This window comes from Capricornis sumatraensis, chromosome 5 (assembly GCF_032405125.1).
Source record: "Capricornis sumatraensis isolate serow.1 chromosome 5, serow.2, whole genome shotgun sequence".
NCBI classification, from domain to species: domain Eukaryota; kingdom Metazoa; phylum Chordata; class Mammalia; order Artiodactyla; family Bovidae; genus Capricornis; species Capricornis sumatraensis.
Window position 1 is genome coordinate 118,752,460 of NC_091073.1, and position 20,002 is coordinate 118,772,461.

Below are 20,002 nucleotides of genomic sequence, written 5' to 3' on the forward strand. Positions count from 1 at the left end.
GATGTGAAGAGCTGACTCATTGGAAAAGACCCTGGTGCTGGGGAAGATGAGGGCAGGAGGAGAAGGGGACGACAGAGGATGAGATTGTTGGACAGCATCACTGATTCAATAGGGATGAGTTTGAGCAAACTCCAGGAGATACTGAAGGACAGGGAAGCCTGGTGTGCTGCAGTCCTTGGGGTTGCAAAGAATCAGGCATGACTCAGCGACTGAAGAACCACAACAGAATGAGCTGAGGACAGAAATCACCGTCTCTTTAAATGTCCCAGGTTCTCAATCTGCTCTGGATGCTGGAAGCCCCAGATGCTGCTCTCTTGGGTGCTGAGCCCCCTGGGCCCTTAGACTTACCCTGGACCAGGTCCCAGCGGGAGGGTCTGGGGGACAGAGCAGCAGGTGTCTGACCCCGGCCAGGCTTTCCAGCCCCGAGGCGTCTCCATCACCGAGCGGGGTCGCTCTGTGAGGCCCACCCCCTCCCACCTTACTTCTTTCTCCCTTATTCCTCTATCCACTCCACCAGGCTCTGCAATCGGGTCCCACTGTCTTCACACACACCCTCAGTCCCGGAGTCACAGACTCACCATGTCCGGTGTCAAGGCTCTGCCCAGAAGCAGGACTCCCCGGAGCCACGCCTCCTCCAGGCAGCCCGCGAGCCCTCACTTCACTGTCTCCATCATCACTCGGGCCTTGTTTCTAGAATGTTCCTAGTCTGCCCCCTTGGGGGCTGGGAAAGGAAGGGGCACTGAGAGTGAAGGCCAGCTGCTGCTGTCCCCTCCATCCTCACCTCCACCCCTGGAGGGGGCACAGCTGGGAAGCAGGCGTGCAGTGAGAACACGCACAGCCCTGCCGCTTGTGCCCGCCTGTCAGCTGGTGACTGGCCCACTGGCCGGTGATCCAGGGTGGCCGCTGGGGGCAGATGAAGGTGGACGTGCTTAACGAGGATTTCCCCGGGAAGCCCCTTGCCTGGGCCCCTCCTTCCACCTGTCATCCTTGGATGCTGGGTCAGGGCTGCCACGCAGCGTGGTGACGGCCACACGGAGGGAAACTGGGCAAAGGAAGATGAGTCCCCCAGCGGGGTTTGAGGTGCGGAGGATGGGCAGGAGGCGGTGAGCCAGCCCCCTCTGACTGATCCCGAATCCCAAACGCCTCCCCCAGACATTACAGAGTCCGAATCCCCGACCCCTTCCCCTTGCAGACAAGCTGCAGGCTCTCTGGGGTCTCCTGTGTGGGCGCAGGTTCGGCAGAGAGGCTGGGAGCCAGGGCCAGCCGCTCCGGGTGGGCACTGGGCCTGCAGAGGGCTGGGGACATAGGCTCATAACCCCAGCTCTGCCCTTACCATTCCATGGCCTTGGGCAAGACCCCAGCCTCCAGAGCCCAGCAGTGCTGGCTCAAGACCCCTGGGGGCTTCATCTCACGCCCCCTCGCCCCTCACCTGCCTCTGTCCTCACTCCTGCTGGCCCCCCCGCCTAAGGGCTTTGGCCTGCTTCCTGCCGTCCAGTCACACTGGCCCCTCGGTGCTCCTGGACCCAAGGCTCACCCTCCCCAGGGCCTGAGCCTTCCATCTGTCTGGAAGGACCTGCCTCAGGGTCCACACGGCGCCTCCTTCTGTCCCCTCTGACTCTCCGTCCTGCCCTTTCCCCCACGGCCTGGCATCACAAAGGAAAACTCGCTCGGCTGTCACAAGGGAGGAGCGCCGTGTGATTCCGCTCGTGAGGCACCCGGAGCGGTCACTGGAGAGAGGCCGGGAGGAGAAGCTGGGGGAGTGCCAGCACTAGGGGCCCACAGAGCAGCCAGCTGTTAAAAGGGACAGAGGTCTAGTTGGACACGCTGGGAAGGTCTGGAGATGCCGGGGGCGATGGTCTGCTCAACAGTGTGAATGAGCTTAAGTCCAGTGAAGAGTACGGGTAAAAATGAGTAAGGTGGTAAGTCTTACGTTCCATCTATTTTGCTGTACTGGTTGGGTCGCTAAGTTGTGTCCGACCCTTTGTGACCCTGGGGACTGTAGCCCACCAGGTTCCTCTGTCCGCCACTATCTCCCAGAGTTAGGCTCAAGCTCACGTCCGTTGAGTTGGTGATGCTACCTAAGCCCTGTCTATTTTACCGTAGTTTAAAGAACCATCTCAGTGGCTTGCCCTGGGAGGGCGCCCTGGTGTCTGTAACCCCAGTGTTGGCACTGAGCAGCTCAGACACTGGTGGGACTGGCAGAAAGTGAAGCAAGAGTGGAAGTGTTCATCGCTAGTCGTGCCTGACTCTTTGCCACCCCGTGGACTGTAGCCCGCCAGGCTCCTCTGTCCACGGGACTGGCAGAGCGCTTCTCACCACTGAGCCTGAATATGGACACCATTCCTCCATTCTCTCCCCTTCTCTCGATGCTTGAAATGTTCCATCATAAATAACTAAATACATATATTTGAGTGGGTGACCAAATGAATACTGGGCTCTCCCAAGGCCACCCCAGTCTGGACACCGGAAGCTGGGTGGGCAGGCAGCCACCCAGAAGCAGCACAGAGATAACAAGGGGCTGGGCAGGGAGCAGAGGGTCCCAGGGTGCGGGGGATACCGGGGGAGGTCAGGACAACAGCCGTGCCCACTGCTGAGGCAAAGATGACCCACGGTCCCCGCAGTGGCACAGCCCGCTGCAGGCTCCACTGGCATTACAGGAGATGAGAGACTGGGCCAGGCAGCGTTCGGGTGATGCGTGAACCTGGGCAGGAGGAACTTTGGAGTTTCATTCCAGAAGTGGTTGCACATTCATCACAAGGAGGGCTAACAGGAGGAGGAGGCTCAGTGCAAAACAAAACTTGTCGGGGGCTCTGGTCTCCAGTGTCCCCTGGACCCCAGCTGCGTGGGGACATAGCCTCCCGATGCACCCAGAGGCTTCCTGGCTCTAATGCTGGCCCTCAGAAGGGGCCTCCTAAGGCTCCAGGTAGCTTGTGTTGAGTCACTCGCCTCTCACTACAGAGGGTGGAAAAGTTGCGACAGTCAGTTCTCTGAACTAATGAGCAAAATCCTTCCCTAATCTGCCTTTTACATTTTTATTACTATTGCTACACGCTCTTTGTCCACATCATCTGGATCTCTGTTGACCAAAGAGGCCGAAATTGAAGGCTTAAGTCCAAACCATCACTGTGTTTGCCTACAGAGTACGACACCTGCAGCGGGAGGTGCCTACTGAGCTTTGTAGGGGAGTGGGAGGCTGGGCGGGCCCTAAGCTCTGGGTCAAAAGGGGCAAGCTTCTTGTGAATCAGAACTTTCCGGGGCATTTTGTTACCAGGCTTGAAGTGTTTAAAACTCCAATCAGAGCCACAGGCTTCCAAACAAACATGCCGGCCAGGGGCAAACATACATGGATTAAGTAACCGCCGATCTGCCAGGCCTTCATTTCCCTCTTGTGGCTGTTCTGGCTGCTCAAGAGCCTAGGAGGGGACTTCCCTGGTGGTCCAGTGGTTAAGAAATCTGCCTTCTAATGCAGGGGGACGTGGGTTCGATCCTCTGGTCAGGAAACTGAGATCCCATAGGTTGCGGGACAACTAAGCCCATGCATGCACAGCAACCCACGTGCCTCACAGAGACCCAGCACAGCTGAAATGAGAAGGAAAAAGGAGGCCACAGGGACGGCTGTGTGTGTGCGCGCAACTGTGTGTAACAAAGAAGATGCATGTGTGTGACGAACGACCTCACCTTGAAATGGAACAGAGGATACAGTGAGTGGTTCCCGGAAAAGACTGATGGGGCCACAGAAGCGCCCAAGAACACATAGAATCGCGCTGACCACCTGTGTTCACTTGATCTGGGGAAGACGGAGGCTGGGTGAAAGGCAGACATCCTCCCAACCCACCTGGAAGCTTTCTTAGAAGAGAGAAGACTTCTCTGAAATTCTTAAGCTCCAGGGTTTCGCCAATGGCTCAGCAGGTAAAGAATCCGAGACACAGGAGATGCAGGTTGGAGATATGGGTTCAATCCCTGGGTCTGGAAAATCCCCTGGGGGAGGAAATGACAACTCACTCCAGGATTCTTGCCTGGAGAATTCCATGGACAGACACAGTCCATGGGGTCGGCTGCAGTCGGACACCGCTGAGCACCCACATAAGGATAACCATAGGGAGGAAAGGGATCAGCTGGAAGGGAATTAAAAGAAGGCAAAGTCCGGAAACAGTGCTGCTGGAGAACCAGGAGTGACTGTGGAGGGGCCCCATTTCAATCCGCCCCATAACCAGCAATTCTCTAGGGAGAACCTGGGATGCTTCAAGGCGTCAGGGTTGGAAGATGGATGGAAAGCTTCCTTGGGGACGTGGTCCTTGTCCCTAAGAAGCCCGGAGGTCACTGAATAGGCAGTTGGGATGATTTCAGATAGGAGTGGTTCAGTCTGGTCTTGGGGAAGGGGTAGGTGGCAGGCAGGGAGCTGGGAGGATGCTCAGTCCACAGTCTTTTTGTTTTTTTTCATCTGATGTATCCACACCACACGATTGAGGGGCCAGCACCTGCTGTCTGCCCCTGCTCAACAGCTCTCACACTGGGACTCTGACAACAGGAAAACTGGATACATGGGCTGTATCCCAAATCCCAGAGGAAGGGTCTAGAAGATACTCTGATTTTCCTGACCCTGCGATCAGAGCCGGCATTTGCATGTGAGCTCTTGTAAAGCCTGGTCAACATGCAAATGTTATTTTTGATTTCGGAAGCAGAACCGACAGGATGACAGATTTAAAACACAAGGGAGAAACCACTGTCTGGCAAAGAACAGGCTTTTTTTTTTTCTAATGGGCCCACCCATGCTCATTAGCAAAACCAGACTTTTAGTGAAACAACAGGTTTAGACTTAGCTCTACAGTAAATGAATGTTTATTACTTTATTATTTAAAAGAAGAGTCTTCTTTTAAAACCACATCTAATTTAGCCTGAAGCTGAAGCTCCAGTACTTTGGCCACCTAATTTGAAGAGCCGACTCGTTGGAAAGACCCTGATGCTGGGAAAGATTGAAGGCAGGAGAAGGTGGGTGACAGAGGATGAGATGGTTGGATGGCATCACCAACTAGACGGACATGAGTTTGAGTAAGCTCCGGGAGCTGGTGATGGACAGGGAGGCGTGGCGTGCTACATGGGGTCGTAAGGAGCTGGACATGACTGAGCAACTGAACAACAGCAATGAAGTCCAGAGTGCCTGTCGTCCCCCACCTCCTCCCCTGCCGTGTCAGGCCAGGCACTGCTCTCCTCCAGCAACTCACCTTTGCACACGGTGCAATCAGACACCGCTCTGATTCCTTCACAAGACTGAAAACTCCCTGCATTTCAGAGCTGCTGTCTCCTTTGCTCATCCCCCCCGGGGTTATCAGTGGCACACTGGGTCCATTAGAAGCTTCCGGAAGTAATTGGCTAAACTGGGTGTAGCAAGCGCTGTCAGCAGGTTTTCTGTTTACCTTTTTATTTTCTTACTACAGGCACTGCCTTGGAGATACTGCAGGTTCAGTTTCCAGCCCATTGCAATAAAGTGAATATCGGAATGGTGAAGGGAGCCACACGGATTTCTCAGTTTCCAAGTGCATATATGAGTAATGACCATACAATAATGTAGTCTACTAAGTGTGCAACAGCATTATGTCTAGAAAACAATGTACATCCCGTAATTAAAATGCTTCACTGCTAAAATATAAGGCTAGTCATCATCTGACAACACAGGGGAGCCACAAACCTTCAATCTGCAAAAAAAGAGAGAGAGAAATGCAAGGAAACGAGGCATGCCTGTATTCTAGGCTTCCCAGTCGGCTCTGTCGGTAAAGAGTCTGCCTGCAGTGCAGGAGGTGCTGACAGACCCGACTTGGATCCCTGGTTTGGGAAGATCCCCTGGAGGAGAGCAAGGCAGCCCACTCCAGCATTCTTGCCTGGAGAATCCCACGGACAGAGGAGCCTGGTGGGCTGCAGTCCACGGGGCCACACAGAGTCGGACACGGCTGAAGAGACTGAACACGCACGCATGCCTAAATTCCAGTTTCCATGTACTGCCAAAATGTTTTGCCAAAGTCATTTCCTTACTACACAAAACGATTATTTCTGGCCACTTACCATGTGGCCTTATACCCAAGGAACGCAGTTTAGCGCACCTGTCAGCTTCCCCCTCTTTGCTCCCACTGGGCTGTGTGAGGAGGCTGCTATTCTGTCTTAGGGGCGAGTGTTCAGGAATGCCCGTGTTCTGCAAGCAGCAGCCTTCAGGGCAGGCAAACTCCCAATTCTTAGGAAGTGGGCAGGCTTAGCCAGGCCCCTGGGAAGCCCTGGCTGCCTTGAAATCCACCTGCCTGACTCCAGCCAGACAGGGTGCCTCCCTCACACCCGCAGGTCACTGGAAGTACTGAACTGCAGATGGTTCACCCCACGAACCAAGCACACTGGTCCCGACCCCCTCTACCCAGAGAGGCTGCAAGAAGGTCCCAGAAGCCAGGGAGTTCACACAGCAAGCTTCTCCCCCCTACCCCATCCCCAGCCCCAGGACAAAAATCAAGGCAGGCATTAACCCTTCCCTCCCGTGTTAACCCTTGACCACCCGATGACACAGCTGTGGGCCCAAGGGGATGAGATAAACGCATCCTCTGTGATCTCCGGCGCTAGTTTTCTCTGCACACACACATCTCGTACTTCATAGCCGCCAACAACGCCAGTCCCATTGATCACTCAACCTCATCAGGGCCAGTTAGAGAAAACAGCCTGGGGGAAAGCACTGCTGGGCCGTCCGGGACAGCGAGGGGCAGAACTGTCCGTAAGGACACACATCCACATCTGTCCCCTCTGCCTGACAGCCGTATCTGCACACAGCTGTCACCTGGGAGGCTGTGTGCGAGTGCAAGCGCACACACACACACACACACACACTGGCCCTGGGACCAGCAGAGGGCTGGGCAAAGGGAAGGGTCCTACCACAAAGGCCATGGGGCTCCGACTGCCGCCTCCCGCTGCTCCGGCTTGGGTCCTTGCGCTTTCTGTTGCCCCTGAGGCTGCCAAACCGCTTCATGGGGAGCTGGGGTAACCGTGGGAGCTGGGCCAGGTGTGCATGCCAGGACTCGCAGGGGACAGCGTCAGCCCCGGGCGGCCAGGGGCCAGGAGGGGTGCTGCATGGGCTGGCAGGCGTGGAGCCCGAGAGCTCAGAGACGCCCCCGCACGTGCCGGCCACAGCCTGGGGTCCCCCAGCCAATGCCGGAGGGGTCGCCCGGGGGGCCAGCAGCCGCTGGACAGGCCAGGTGGTCCTCACCTCTGCACCCTCCCGCCGGGGCCGCGGCAAAGCTGGAGCAGCCGCTGCCCTTAAGTAGGCAAGAAGCTGCCCCGGAAGCCCAGGCAGGTCTGTTTATATAGTTAAGGTCAGCCACACACTCAGGCACTCAGGGCTTTTTCCTCCTGAAAATGAAAAAAAAAAAAAAAGGGGAGGGAAGACGAGCTAGGCAACGGGAGGAGGGCAACGCCAGCCGGTCATGTGTGGGTCTGCGGAGGTCCCTTTAAAAAGACTGTAAAAGGAAACCACCCGGTCCAGACAATTCCTGGCACCGGCTGGCCAGAGCGCATTCCCATCATAACGTGACATCACACAACTATTTTGATTCATGTGTTCCAGGGCTCCTTGGGGTCAGCAGGCTCCGGCTGCTTCTCGCTGAAGAAGCTGCAGGTCCCCGGGCTGGAAGTCGCTGAATCCAAGCTCACAGCTCCCTGAGATGAAAGAAGCAGTGACTGCCTCTGAGGAGGGGACATGGGGTCCCCAGGGACTCACCAGGAGGGTCTTAACTCATGTCAGTTTGAACCAGGGACTGGCTAAGAACTGCAGAATGAGAGAACTCAAGGGGACTTCAGAGATCTGATCCAACCCCCTCCCATGACCGAAGAGGAAACCGAGGCTCCAAAAGGGGGTATGATTTGCTCCAAGTCCTGTAACCACTGGTTAGAATTCCAACTTCCTTGACCCCTAAGCCAAACCCCTGACCTAATAAAAACAAAAAACTTCTAGTGTGCATGTGTTTTGCAACTAAAAATAAAACTTTTAAAAAGAGAGGGGAAAATGTTCAATTCCTTTTGCTGATACCGTCACTAGACTGCAGCGACCTGCCACTAATTAGCTTTGTGACCTTGAGAAAGTCACTCCTCGTCCCTGGTCCCAGTTTCCTCCTCAAACCAAGGTGAGATCTGCTCATGTTAGGAATCCATCTCCTTCCGGAAGTCTGAACATTTAATGGCTCTTTGCCCTGCCTTTTCTTTCTGCTTAGAGGGACAGAGATCCAGTGATCAAATCTTTGTAGCAGGATGCATTGAAGGGACAGAGGAAATAGGTCTTGCCCTCAAGCTATGTGAAAACGACTTGGAGAGACTAAGAAAAATTATAATACTAACTGCATGAAACATCAAAATGTGCTCAATGGCCAGTGGCCAGAATGGACAGTGTCATCAGCACAAAAGGATTGACAGAGAGGGGAAATCACATGACCCTGCTTGGAAAGCAGAGCTTGAGTTGGCCTTGAGGGCTGGCGGGTCTGCACAAGAGAGGAGAGGCCAGGCCCCTGTTGCACCTATGGAGGAACCTACAAAGCATGGAACAAGTTGCAAAACCCACCTCCACTTGGGTTCTCCAGTGCGCTAGTGGGTTGTTATCTGTGTTAAATACGGTAGCCCAAACTTAAGCTCTGAAAAAGTCTAAGAAGGTAGGTTTCCGAGTTTCATATTTAGATTTTCTCTTTTTAAAAGAGGAAATCTAACTTTTCCCTGGTAGCTCAGCTGGTAAAGAATCCGCCTGCATAACGGGAGACCTGGGTTCAATCCCTGGGTTGGGAAGATCCCCTGGAGATGGGAAAGGCTACCCACTCCAGTATTCTGGCCTGGAGAATTCCATGGACTGCATAGTCCATGGGGTTGCAGAGTTGGACATGACTGAGCGACTTTCACTTTTTAAAAGTATCAATTCAGGGACTTCCCTGGTGGTCCAGTGGCTGAGACTCTGCACTCCCTATGCAGGGGGCTCAGGTTCTATCCCTGGTCAGGGAACTGGACCCCATATGCCTCAACTAAAGATCCCATATGCCTCAACTAAAGATCCCATTGTTGTAAGTAAGACCCTGTGCAGCCAAACAAATAAATAAATATTTTGAAAAATTAAAAAATCAATTTGGCACTTAAAAAAAATGGAAATGTTCTTCTGGTTTAAAAATGAAACAAAGCAGAGCTTCCTTAGAAAAGATTGCTAAACAAGAATTCTAGTAAGAAAGAGCCATATTTGATTAAAAGAAAAATGAAAGGCTTTGTCTAAACCAATGCAAGATTCTTATACTATATGAGACACTATGGAGAAGAAGAAAACACTTCCGAGTTTAGCGACTAAAAGGGAACAATGAGTTTAAATTCGTGTGGGAAATAAACAGCAACCCGGGCACATCCAATGGCTCTGTACACAGCTTATACAGCCGTTCACTCACCAAGTAGTTATTAAACCTCTACCAAACGAGCAGGACAGATGTTGATGGAGGGGATTAGAGCTAGGAAAAGTTCAAAGACATTCCTGTCCTCTAAGAATTATATTTTAATTAGTAAGATAATAAATACTGTTTGGGGAGTACCTACCATATGTCAGTTAGAGTGCTGAATATGAATTTATTTCATTATTCCCAGAAACCTATGGGGCAAGTGTTACTAACACCATTTTACTTAAAGCTGAATAACTCTTACTGTGCTGTCTACAGAGACGTGGATGGACCTAGAGACTCTCATACAGAGTGAAGTCAGAAAAACACATATTGTATAAAAACAGATACATGTGGAATCTAGAAAAATGGTAGAGATGAACTTATTTGCAAAGCAGAAATAGGGACACAGATATAGAGAACAAACGTATGGGTACCAAGGGGGCAAGGGGGCGTGGAAGGGACTGGGAGATTGTGATGGACACATATACACTATCAATAATAAAGAAGGCTGAGCGCCAGAGAAATGATGCTTTTGAGCTATGGTGTTGGAGAAGACCCTTGAGAGTCCCTTAGACTGCAAGGAGATCCAACCAGTCCATCCTAAAGGAGATCAGTCCTGAATATTCATTGGGAGGACTGATGCTGAAGCTCCAATACTTTGCCCACCTGTTGCAAAGAACTGACTCATTGGAAAAGACCCTGATGCTGGGAAAGACTGAAGGCAGGAGGAGAGGGGGCGGCAGAGGATGAGATGGTTGGATGGCATCACCGACTCAATGGACATGAGTTTGAGCAAACTCCGGGAGCTGGTGAAGGACAGAGGAGCCTGGCGTGCCGCGGTCCATGGGGTCTCAGAGTCGGACACGACTGAATGACTGAACAGCAACATAAAATAGATGACTAACGAGAAACTACTGTAAGCACAGGGAACTCTACTCAGCGCTCTGTGGCGACCTAAATGGGAAGGAAATCCGAAAAAGGGAAGATACGTGTATACACAGAGCTGATTCACTTTGCTGTGCAGCAGAAACTAACACAACACTATAAAGCAATTATACTCCAATAAACAAAATAAATACGTAAAGTTGAGCAAGTCTCTGCAGCGCCAGAGCCCACTGCTGCTGCCCAGCTCTGGGCCCCATGTCCTCTGGATTTGTCCAGTAGGAACGTTTGATGCCTTCAGAGAGGAGAGCCAGGATGTGCAGTGCAGGCAGGGTGGAGGAAAGAACCCCTGGGTCCTTCAGGGTCACGGTTCTGTTACTGAGATGGCTACAGAATATTCTGAAAAGACACAGTAGAACTGGCCTGATGGAGCAAAAAGTCGTTTGAGGCCCAGAGCAGTTCTCTGTCCCACAAGACGGACCCTGGGGAGCTCTGGATGGACGGAGCTGGGGAGCAGGGTTAAATGCAGTTCTAAGACAAGCCCGGGAGATGAGGAAGGATTGGGAAGCCTGGTGTGCTGCAGTCCACGGGGTCGCAAGGAGTCAGACACAACTGAGCGGCCAACAACAACAACAACAAAACAAATGATGCCAGACGCGACGACCTTGACTACGGATACAAGGCCCCAGCGAGCCCCCGACTCCACTGACATGTGCCTTTGGTCTCACTCAAAATGCTCTTCCCAGGGCCAGCTTCACCCAGGAGCAGAGAAGAAGGCTGCGGAGACACTGGACTTCCGGGGTGGAGATGCAGGGCCTGCGGGAAATGCTGGGGTGGGGTGGGGGGCTCAGGGGGGACTGGGGTGGGGTGGGGGGCAGGGAGGACTAAGCCGTAGGGGCTGCCACCTGCTGTGGTGCAAACCTCCCGCCTTGGTCCATTTCAGGGCACCGATGGGCACGGACGGGCTCGCAGCATTCCCAGACATTTTACAATCGGCTCTCTTACCACTGTGTCTCCCTGTTCGATTTGCATTTGCCTGAAATTCCTTAACCTGGGACAACACTTTTGCACAACTGAGATGAGGCGACAGCCAGGCTGCAGGTGGAGTGACGAGGACACGTCCTTCAGGACATCTGACCTCGGGGCTGGGAGCGGTGGCCGCTGTCAGGAAGACCAAACACCCCTTTGTCACGGTTTCCGCAGCTGATGGTCCCAAATGAACAAGAGGTGAAGCCCCTTCACGCGATCGTGATTCAGCCGGCAAGAATACCTCCTCATGGAATGCTTTCCACACTTGGGGGATTTTTTAAAGGGAAGGGCTGAAAAAGAAGGAACCAGTGGCTTCCAAGATGGAACTGTGTTTATTTCGTTTGGCCCCGCCACGCGGCACTTGGATACCTTTGTTTCCTGACCGGGGACAGAACCCACTCTTCCTGCAGCGGAAGTGTCGATCTTAACCACTGGGTCACCAGGGAAGTCCCGAAAAGTGTGTTTAAAATGTATTTCTGGAGCATATTATACAAATCACTCTCTTGGTTGGTGCTATACCCAGAAGCCTGGACTAGGACCATGTATGAGGGCAGTTTTCAAACTGTGGGGCTGGACAAGACTCTTCAGAGTCCCTTGGACTGCAAAGAGATCCAACCAGTCCATCCTAAAGGGGATCAGTCCTAGGTGTTCACTGGAAGGACTGTTGCTGAAGCTGGAGCTCCAATACTTCGGCCACCTGATGGGAAGAGCTGACTCACTGGAAATAACACTGATGGTGGGGAAGACTGGGGGCAGGAGAAGTGGGTGACCGGGGATGAGACGGTTGGGCGGCATCACCGACTCGATGGACGTGAGTTTGAGTGAACTCCAGGAGGGCAGCACACCACTCGGCACTCAGAGCAGGCTCCACCGCCGAGGGAGGTTCAGGCCTCGAACATTTCTCATTTCTCCTTACTGTTATTATTGCGTGACAGCTGGGAATCCAGGGGAGGGCGGACTGCTCCTCGGGGAGCCTGGCCGGCCTGGCCTTCTGATGGGGGTGGGGACGGTGGATCTGACTCCACGGCCACTGTCTCTGCAGTCAGGGCCTTCTGCTGCACACGCTGGGGATGGGTAAGCGGAGGGGCCAAAGGATGCTGAGCATCCACCACAGTGTCCACACGGCCAGTTGACAAGTTCTGCCGGGGCTCCGGCAGGAAGCCCAGGGTGGACCCTTTTACTGGGCAGAGCTGCCTCCTGGTTCGGCCTCTGTCCCCTGTGCTGCGGGAATGGGCCTCCCGGGTCAGCAGCCAACATCTGGGCAGAGCCCGTTTACTCCGTTTCACCGAGACGGTTGCCAGAGGCCTGGATGAGAAGCTGGGTTGGGGGGCTGAGACCCCGTGCAGACCTGTCCTGCTTGTCACCCCCGTGTCCAGACACACCCTCACCTTGGGCCCCCGGTCCAGGCCTGCAGGGCTGAGGAGGGCTGCCGGCAGGCAGGCGCACCTCGTGTAGACCAGGGCCTTCCCAAAGTTCTCCTCGGCCACGCTGTGAGGCAGGGAGGCCAGCCCTCACGACTCGGTTTAAGAAGCAAAACACGCGGAGGTTCAGAGAAGCGAAATGATTTGCCCAAGATCCCCCTCCGGGGACCAGCGGCTCAGCTGGACTGGCACCCTGCCGGTTTGCTCCCCCTGAGACCTGGGTTCGATCCCTGGGTTGGGAAGATCCCCTGGAGAAGGGAAAGGCTACCCACTCCAGTATTCTGGCCTGGAGAATTCCATGGGCTGTATAGTCCATGGGGTCGCAAAGAGTTGGACGTGAGTGAGCGGCTTCACTCTTTCACTCTCATCTCATGGTAGGGACGCCACCCCCCATACCCCGCCCTGCCAGGCTGCCTCTTCTGGGTTCCATGTTGGAAAAGGAAAGGAAGACAGACCCACTGCCAATGCACCCGGAAGCTTTGTGGGTCACGTGACGGTACCTGAAAAGCACTGGACCCCTCAGAGGCCGCGGGCCAAACCAAACCCCAGTTATGTAAGAGGCTCTGGTGGGGGGGGGGACCCTCGGAGTGGCGGGCGGGCTGCATGCCCGGAGCACAGAGTTGCTGGCGCTCTCCGGCTGGTTGCAAAATACAGTGTCGGATTTCATGGAAAGTTCTAAAGGTCACCGCAGCACTTGACTCTGAGTGAGACTGTGTGTCACCTCTCCGGGGCTTCCTTTCCTCGTCCCCAGAGCTGTTTGTGAGGCCGAGGCTCCCAGGCGACCGTCCCCGCCCTGACCCGGGCGCCCACGTGTCGCCCAGCACGCCTACCGTCACATACACCTCTCGGCTCCTCCCGGAACTCTGAGCGACAAGAGGGTGATTTTTCTGGCAAAGACAAACCACCTCAACTTGGAATAGTTCAAGTCACGCCAGTGGCATCTAAGCCCAGTGACATCGGGGGTAGCTTGATTTAAACAAATATCGAAAAGGACGGAAAAAAGCAAACACCAATGGCAGTCATGATTTTCAGCACGCCAAAGTACAGCACCCCAACAGTAGGGAGTCCCTGGGTGTTCTTAAAATCTAATGCCCCACGGAAGGACCCAGTGTGTGCTTCACTGAAATCCCTTCTCATGGGCCCTGTAGTTCCCCGGGGGGTCTCTCACCAGGCCAAAGGCTCTGATGGCACCAAAGACAAGAGCTGATGCGATTTGCTCTGACTCCAGGTTTCAAATTGGCCCCAGGGTGAACCCCGGACTCAAGGTCACAGAGCAAGGCTTGCAAACACCAGATTCCATAGGGTCTAGAGGTCGAGCGTCTGGCTTTTGTGTTTCCTTCTTCCTCTAAGTTATGTCTTAGGGAGGTCAGAGGGCTACCGGAATGTGTGAAACCCTTGTGCAAGGGTGAAGACCCGTGAACGCACAGGCTCGGCAGAAAGCCAGACGGTGGTCCACCCGGCCCCTCGTCTCCCAGGCAACTAGGCACCCTCTCCATTTTCTGGAATCCAGGGCTTTCAGGAGAAATTTGAAAAGTGTCACCGTGGTAAAGAATCTGTCTTCAGCCAATGCAGGAGACAAGACACAAGAGAGGCAGGTGCGATCTCTGGGTCGGGAAGATCCCCTGCAGGAAGGCATGGCTACCCACTCCAGTGTCCTTGCCTGGGGAATCCCAAGGACAGAGGAGCCTGCCGGGCTACAGTCCAGGGGGCCACAAAGAGTGGGACATGACTGAAGCAACTTGAGCATGTAGGAAAACCCCTCCTGCTTCGGCACGTCCTTCAGCTGGAAACCACTAGCTCAGAATACGAGGCCTGGGGGGAGGTTTGCCTTGAGCTGTCCCTTCTGAATCGTGACATATATTCCCCAACGAGACGATACACAGAAAGGTTCATAAGACTTGAGTCAGACACCGCAGCAACGCAATTACCGGCGTCAGTTCTGAGCTGCTGTTTCTTCTCCCTCATTTCTCCCATAAGAAAAAAAAAATCACAATACAGCCTGAGCCCATGTCACAGGGTTTTAAAGTAGGAAAAATACCCTGTCAGCCCCCAAGCATTTTAAACACCAAACGGCATCGTCAGGACCTTAACCCAACCCAGAGGGCTGTCATGCGCCTCACAGGGTATCACCTGGAGAGCCAGTCTCCGAGACCACCTCACTCGGCGGCAGCTGGGGCAGGGGCTCTGCATGGGGGACAGTGTGGGGCACTTGAACTTGAACTGAGAGTACCATATGTCTGCAGTTCCTCTTCCAGCTGAACTGAGTCAGAGGTACTCGGACAGAACCCCCGCTCACGAGCCAAAGGCACTGCATTTCTCAAATGGGGAGCCAAGGGACTTTCCTCCTGATCATTTACTCGTTTCAAACAACACGCACAAAGAATCCCGGTGTCTTAGCAGCGAGTTTCGATCGGGGAGAGCCTGGGTGCTGTTCAAGGCAAAACTCCACCGCAAAGCATGCAGCAGGAACATGGAAGGAAGGGCCGGGGGCAGAGTGGCCGGAAGTTCAGCCCTTCCTTGGTCCCCCTGCAGGTAAGACTCTGCTTGCAATGCAGGGGTGCAGGTTCAATCCCTGGTCAGGGAACTGAGATCCCACGTGCCGTGCAGCATGGCCAAAATTTACCCAAAAAACGTCCTTCAGTCCATAAGTCTACACACAGTCTTCACACCTCAGGAGCAGCGGGATGCATCCATCCCAGGGAATCTGGTCAGGACCCCAAGTCATCAATAAAGAGTGAGATGCTATTTAGTATCTTTCGAATAAGAAAACTGCAAAGTGTCTGAGGCACCAAACACTTGAAAATGCAGGTTTAGGTGCTCAAAGGCTTACGTTTCTGATGTCTAGGAAGTTCATTTCCATGGCTGGTTCATTTCGCTAGGTTGACCAAATATTTTAAAAATCCTATAATTTAGATCGTTTGTTGATTCAGATGGGCCTTACCCCCAGTGAATCAGATCTTGCCATAATCACTGACATTTCTCACCTCAAATCACATCACTCTCCTTGGGGGCAATATTGTCTCTAAGAGGGTGAAAACTGGCTTAGGGTGCTGGGGGACAGCCTCTTTTTATATACAAAGCACAGTTTCATGCAACACATAAGTAATATGTAGTATATCTGTATTATTAAAATTATAAGAGGGTGATTAAAAATGCCTAAAAAGATTCCTGACGAGGTGATAAAAAGTAAAGATTGATTAATTGAAAAAAACAGAAAAAGGAGAACAGAGGGAAATTGAGGAAGACGTGGGGAAGAGAGTATTCATCCCCCACTGTGATAAGACCACATGCAAGGTCTGCCACCAATAAACGGTACAATAGTCGAAGATGGACATAATTTAAAGAGGTCCTTTATGAGGTTTTGGAGGAGTGGGGCTGGGACCTTCCCATACTGATCATTTTGCATTCCTCGATGTTTTATTGTTTTGAAAACCATGCAATTGAACTACTTCACTGAAGACTAAAATGTAAAGAAGAGAAAACAAGAGAAAAACAACAACAAAATCGAACAAACGGCGATTCGTGTCTTCAGCAGAAAAGAAAAAATCAGCAAAGCACCTTTTAAGGCAATTGTTTTATCAGAAAAAGATGAGGGACACTGTTGGAACCAGCACCTCTCCTGGGCCATCGGCTCTCATTTTAGCCCGACCTGTCTTTGGGGACAACCTAAGAGACCTTGCCATTCACCAGGGTTCTAGAGCCCAGCTTCCTGGCCTTTAGGGACCTGGGGCTGGCTGGGGGTCCTCTGGCGTCAGAGGGTGAGGAGGACGGCATGGGAAGAGAAGGAGGCCTTCCAGCCCCCACCACCAAACAGAAATACTCGGAGGAAACCGGACTCCCTGCGGTCAAGCAGGAAAACTTCCTGAGGGTCGGAAGACGAAACTCAGACACAGATGCTCCAGAGAACTTGCTGTTTTTTCTCTCCCTTCACTCAAAGCTTTAAGGGACCGTCAGACTCTCAGCCAGCCTTTCCTGACGAGGTGAGGGACCCTTCGACAATGCCCTCGTCCACCGGCCTGGCCTGGCCTCTCATTCTCCCTGGAGAGGCTCATTCCTGGAATCAGCGACCCGCGGTCAGGGGCAGCCGCCTCCCGGGGCCCTGCTCCCCATTCTTCACGCCAACAGGTCTGAGGGTCTCTAGGGGCCAGGCACCAAGGAGCAGCACGCTAAGTAATTCTGGTCATCAAAAGCTTGCTGTCATCGAAATTAAAAAATTTTCAGGACTTCTTCGTGGTCCAGTGGCTACGACTCCGCAATCCCAACACGGGAGCCTAGGTTTCATCCCTGCTCAGGGAGCTAGATCCCATGTGTCGCAACCAAGAGTCCCCAGGCTGCATCTAGAGACCCCGCGTGTGGGAAATAAGACCCAGTGCAGCCAAATCAATAAATAAGAGATCCCACGTACACAACGTAGTCAAGTAAATAAATACTAAGACATTTTTATGCACATCAAAGGACACTATTAAGAGAGTGAAAAAACCCACAGAAAAGAAGAAAATATCTCCAAATCATATATCTGATAAGTGTCTAGTATCCAGAATATATAAAGAACTCCTACAATTCAACAACAAAAAAGACAACCCAGATAAAAACGATAAGACATTTTCCCAAAGAAGACATGCACATGAAAAGATAGTCAATGTCATTAAAGAACAGCAAATCAAAACCACAACGAGATGCCACTTCCAATCGACTAGGAAGGCAACAGTACTAATAACAACAGATGGAAAGTGGCAAGTGTTGGAGGGGATGTGGAGAAGTGAAAACCCTCATCCGTTGCTGGTGAGAATGTAACATGGGGTGGCCACAGTGGAAAACAGTCACATCATTCCTCACCACCTTAAACAGGATAATCAAACGACCCAGAAATTCCACTCCTAGGTATCCACGCAAAAGAACTGAAAACAGGCGTCTAAACAAAACGTACGCATGAATGTTCATAGCCATACTAGTTACACCAGCCAAAAGGAGGAAACCACCCAGGTGTCTACCAATGCAGGAATGGATAGGCAGAACATGGTCTGTCTAGATGAAGGAATATTATTCAGTTTCATGAATATTATTCATGAAAAGGAATGAAGTACTGACACACACTCCACCACGGACAAATCTTCAAAACAATATGCTCAGCGAGAGAAGCCAGACACAGAAGGCCGTATTTTGTGTGATTCCATTTAAACGAAAGCTCCAGATCAGGCAAATCCAGAGACAAAAAGCAGATCAGTGTGGCCAGGAGCTGAGTGGAGGGTGAGTGTGGAGCAATGGTTATTCATACGAGGTTTCTGCTGGCGTGATGAAAAAGTTCTAGAACAAAAGAGTTCAACTACAGTAGATACTAGAAAAAAATACCGGTACATTCTATTGGGTTGGTAAAAAACCTCCTTCAGGTTTTCCTGTAACAAAAAGACAACCCAGTTAAAAACGATAGACATTTTTCCAAAGAAGACATGTACGTGAAAAGGTGCTCAGTGTCATCCCTTAAGGAATTTCTGGACAACCCAATACAACCTGGGTTTAGGGAAAGGTTTCCTACTGATGTCTAAGTGCTGTTAAAGGGCCATCTTCATGTCTCTTGAGAATCTTCTATTCATGTTTCTTGCTATATCAGCTCAAAGATACCATGTTTATGTATTTTTACAGCTATATAATACTATACCGTGTGGATGCACCTTTTTAATCTTATCTAACCACTCTCCTAAATTAAGCATATTGCCGGCATGTCTGCTGAGAAGCCCTAGAAGCTGTGATAGCTCAGCTGCAAAAAACATACTTCGTCCCTTATTTCTAATGCTGTTCACCATGCTGGGAGGGATTGGGGGCAGGAGAAAAAGGGGATGACAGAGGATGAGATGGCTGGATGGCATCACCGACTCGATGGACGTGAGTTTGAGTGAACTCTGGGAGATGGTGATGGACAGGGAGGCCTGGCGTGCTGTGATTCATGGGGTCGCAAAGAGTCGGACACGACTGAGCGACTGAACTGAACTGACCTGAACTGATGCACCGCCTGAAAATAACAAGGGCTGTCTGGAGAAATGGCTGATTCCAGGACTGGGGCAGGGAGAGTTCAGGTGAGGCTGGATAGTTTTGTTGCATCAGAAAATAAGAAGTGTGTGCACAGACACAACTTAGTGACTGAACAACAAGCGTGTGCTGGTGGGGACAGACCCAGGACACGGGGGCCAGCTCAAAGGGGCTCCCGCTGGCCAACGGGACAATTTGAACATCAGAATATGACAAGGGCAACTGAAACCTGTTGACTAAAGCTCGAGCCCGTGATCACATCCGTGCCTACAAACATAAGGGAAATTTCTTCCTTCGTAGGAATTCCAACCAATCAACGTAGAATTAACGACCATGTAAGAAAATACCCCACCCACCACTGCAGTAATAAGTCAGGCAGAATAAACGACTGATGCTAAAATCAGCAATTGAAAGCTGGATGAGAAAGAAAATATTTACGTAATTCTAAAGGAGTTCCCCTTGAAATCTCTACTGCTTACGAAGGGGAAAGGAGTAACTTTCTTAATTGGGGTGGACACCTCCTCTAACCAAGTGATCGGTCAGTGTCACCCAGAAGAGGTCATCATGATATCCCACGCTCCCCGCAGTGAGGCCAGCACAGGACACTGGACACGTGGCCTCATGCCCAACCAGTCAACCTGAACTGAATCCCGAGGAAACGTCAGACAAACCACAGTGAAGGACGTCAGACAAACCAGAGGGAAAGATGTCAGACAAACCAGAGAGAAGGACAGTCTGTGTGTGGTCTTGAAAAATGTCACAAACAAAAAAGATTGGGGGCAGCAAATCGAGAGGGACGGAGGAGAAGGGACACCCAAACACAGGGTGTGACATGGGCTTCCTCTTCTGAAAACGTCACCGAGACAATCTGTGAACCGAGAATATAGTCTGCAGCTTAGCAAAGACAGTTGTATCAATGTTAATTTCCTGGTTTTGATAATTAAACTGCAATTGGAAGAATGTCCCTGTTTTTAAGAGAGGAAGTATTTAGGGGCTGGGGACATTGTAACTGCAGCTTCCTCTTGACGGTTCAGATTTCATATAGACACACACAAATACATATTTTATTGAGAGGTGGGAGCGGATATAAGCAAATGTGGTCACAAAACGTTAACCCTGGGGCATCTAGATGAAAGGGGTGGGAGAACGCTTTCTACTGTTCTTGTAACTTTTATATAAGCTTGATATTTTCAAAATAAAACATGATTTTTTAAAGAGAAATTA

General features: G+C 51.8%; 1 protein-coding gene across 10 annotated transcripts in view; it reads right to left on the reverse strand.

Annotated features, from left to right (window-relative positions):
* Positions 1-20,002, reverse strand: part of PRKAG2 (protein kinase AMP-activated non-catalytic subunit gamma 2) — a 314,724-nt gene that overhangs the window by 168,496 nt on the left and 126,226 nt on the right. For 3 of the 10 annotated variants that reach the window (XM_068972777.1, XM_068972778.1, XM_068972779.1), the window contains exon 4: positions 14,546-14,551. The exons of 4 other annotated variants lie outside the window; for them this stretch is intronic. In XM_068972777.1, the coding sequence (XP_068828878.1) occupies positions 14,546-14,551 (6 nt within the window). Of the gene's footprint in view, positions 1-2,464; positions 2,471-6,903; positions 6,998-14,545; positions 14,552-20,002 lie in introns of those variants that run through there. 3 more of the 10 variants (XM_068972784.1, XM_068972785.1, XM_068972786.1) reach the window with 2 other exon arrangements.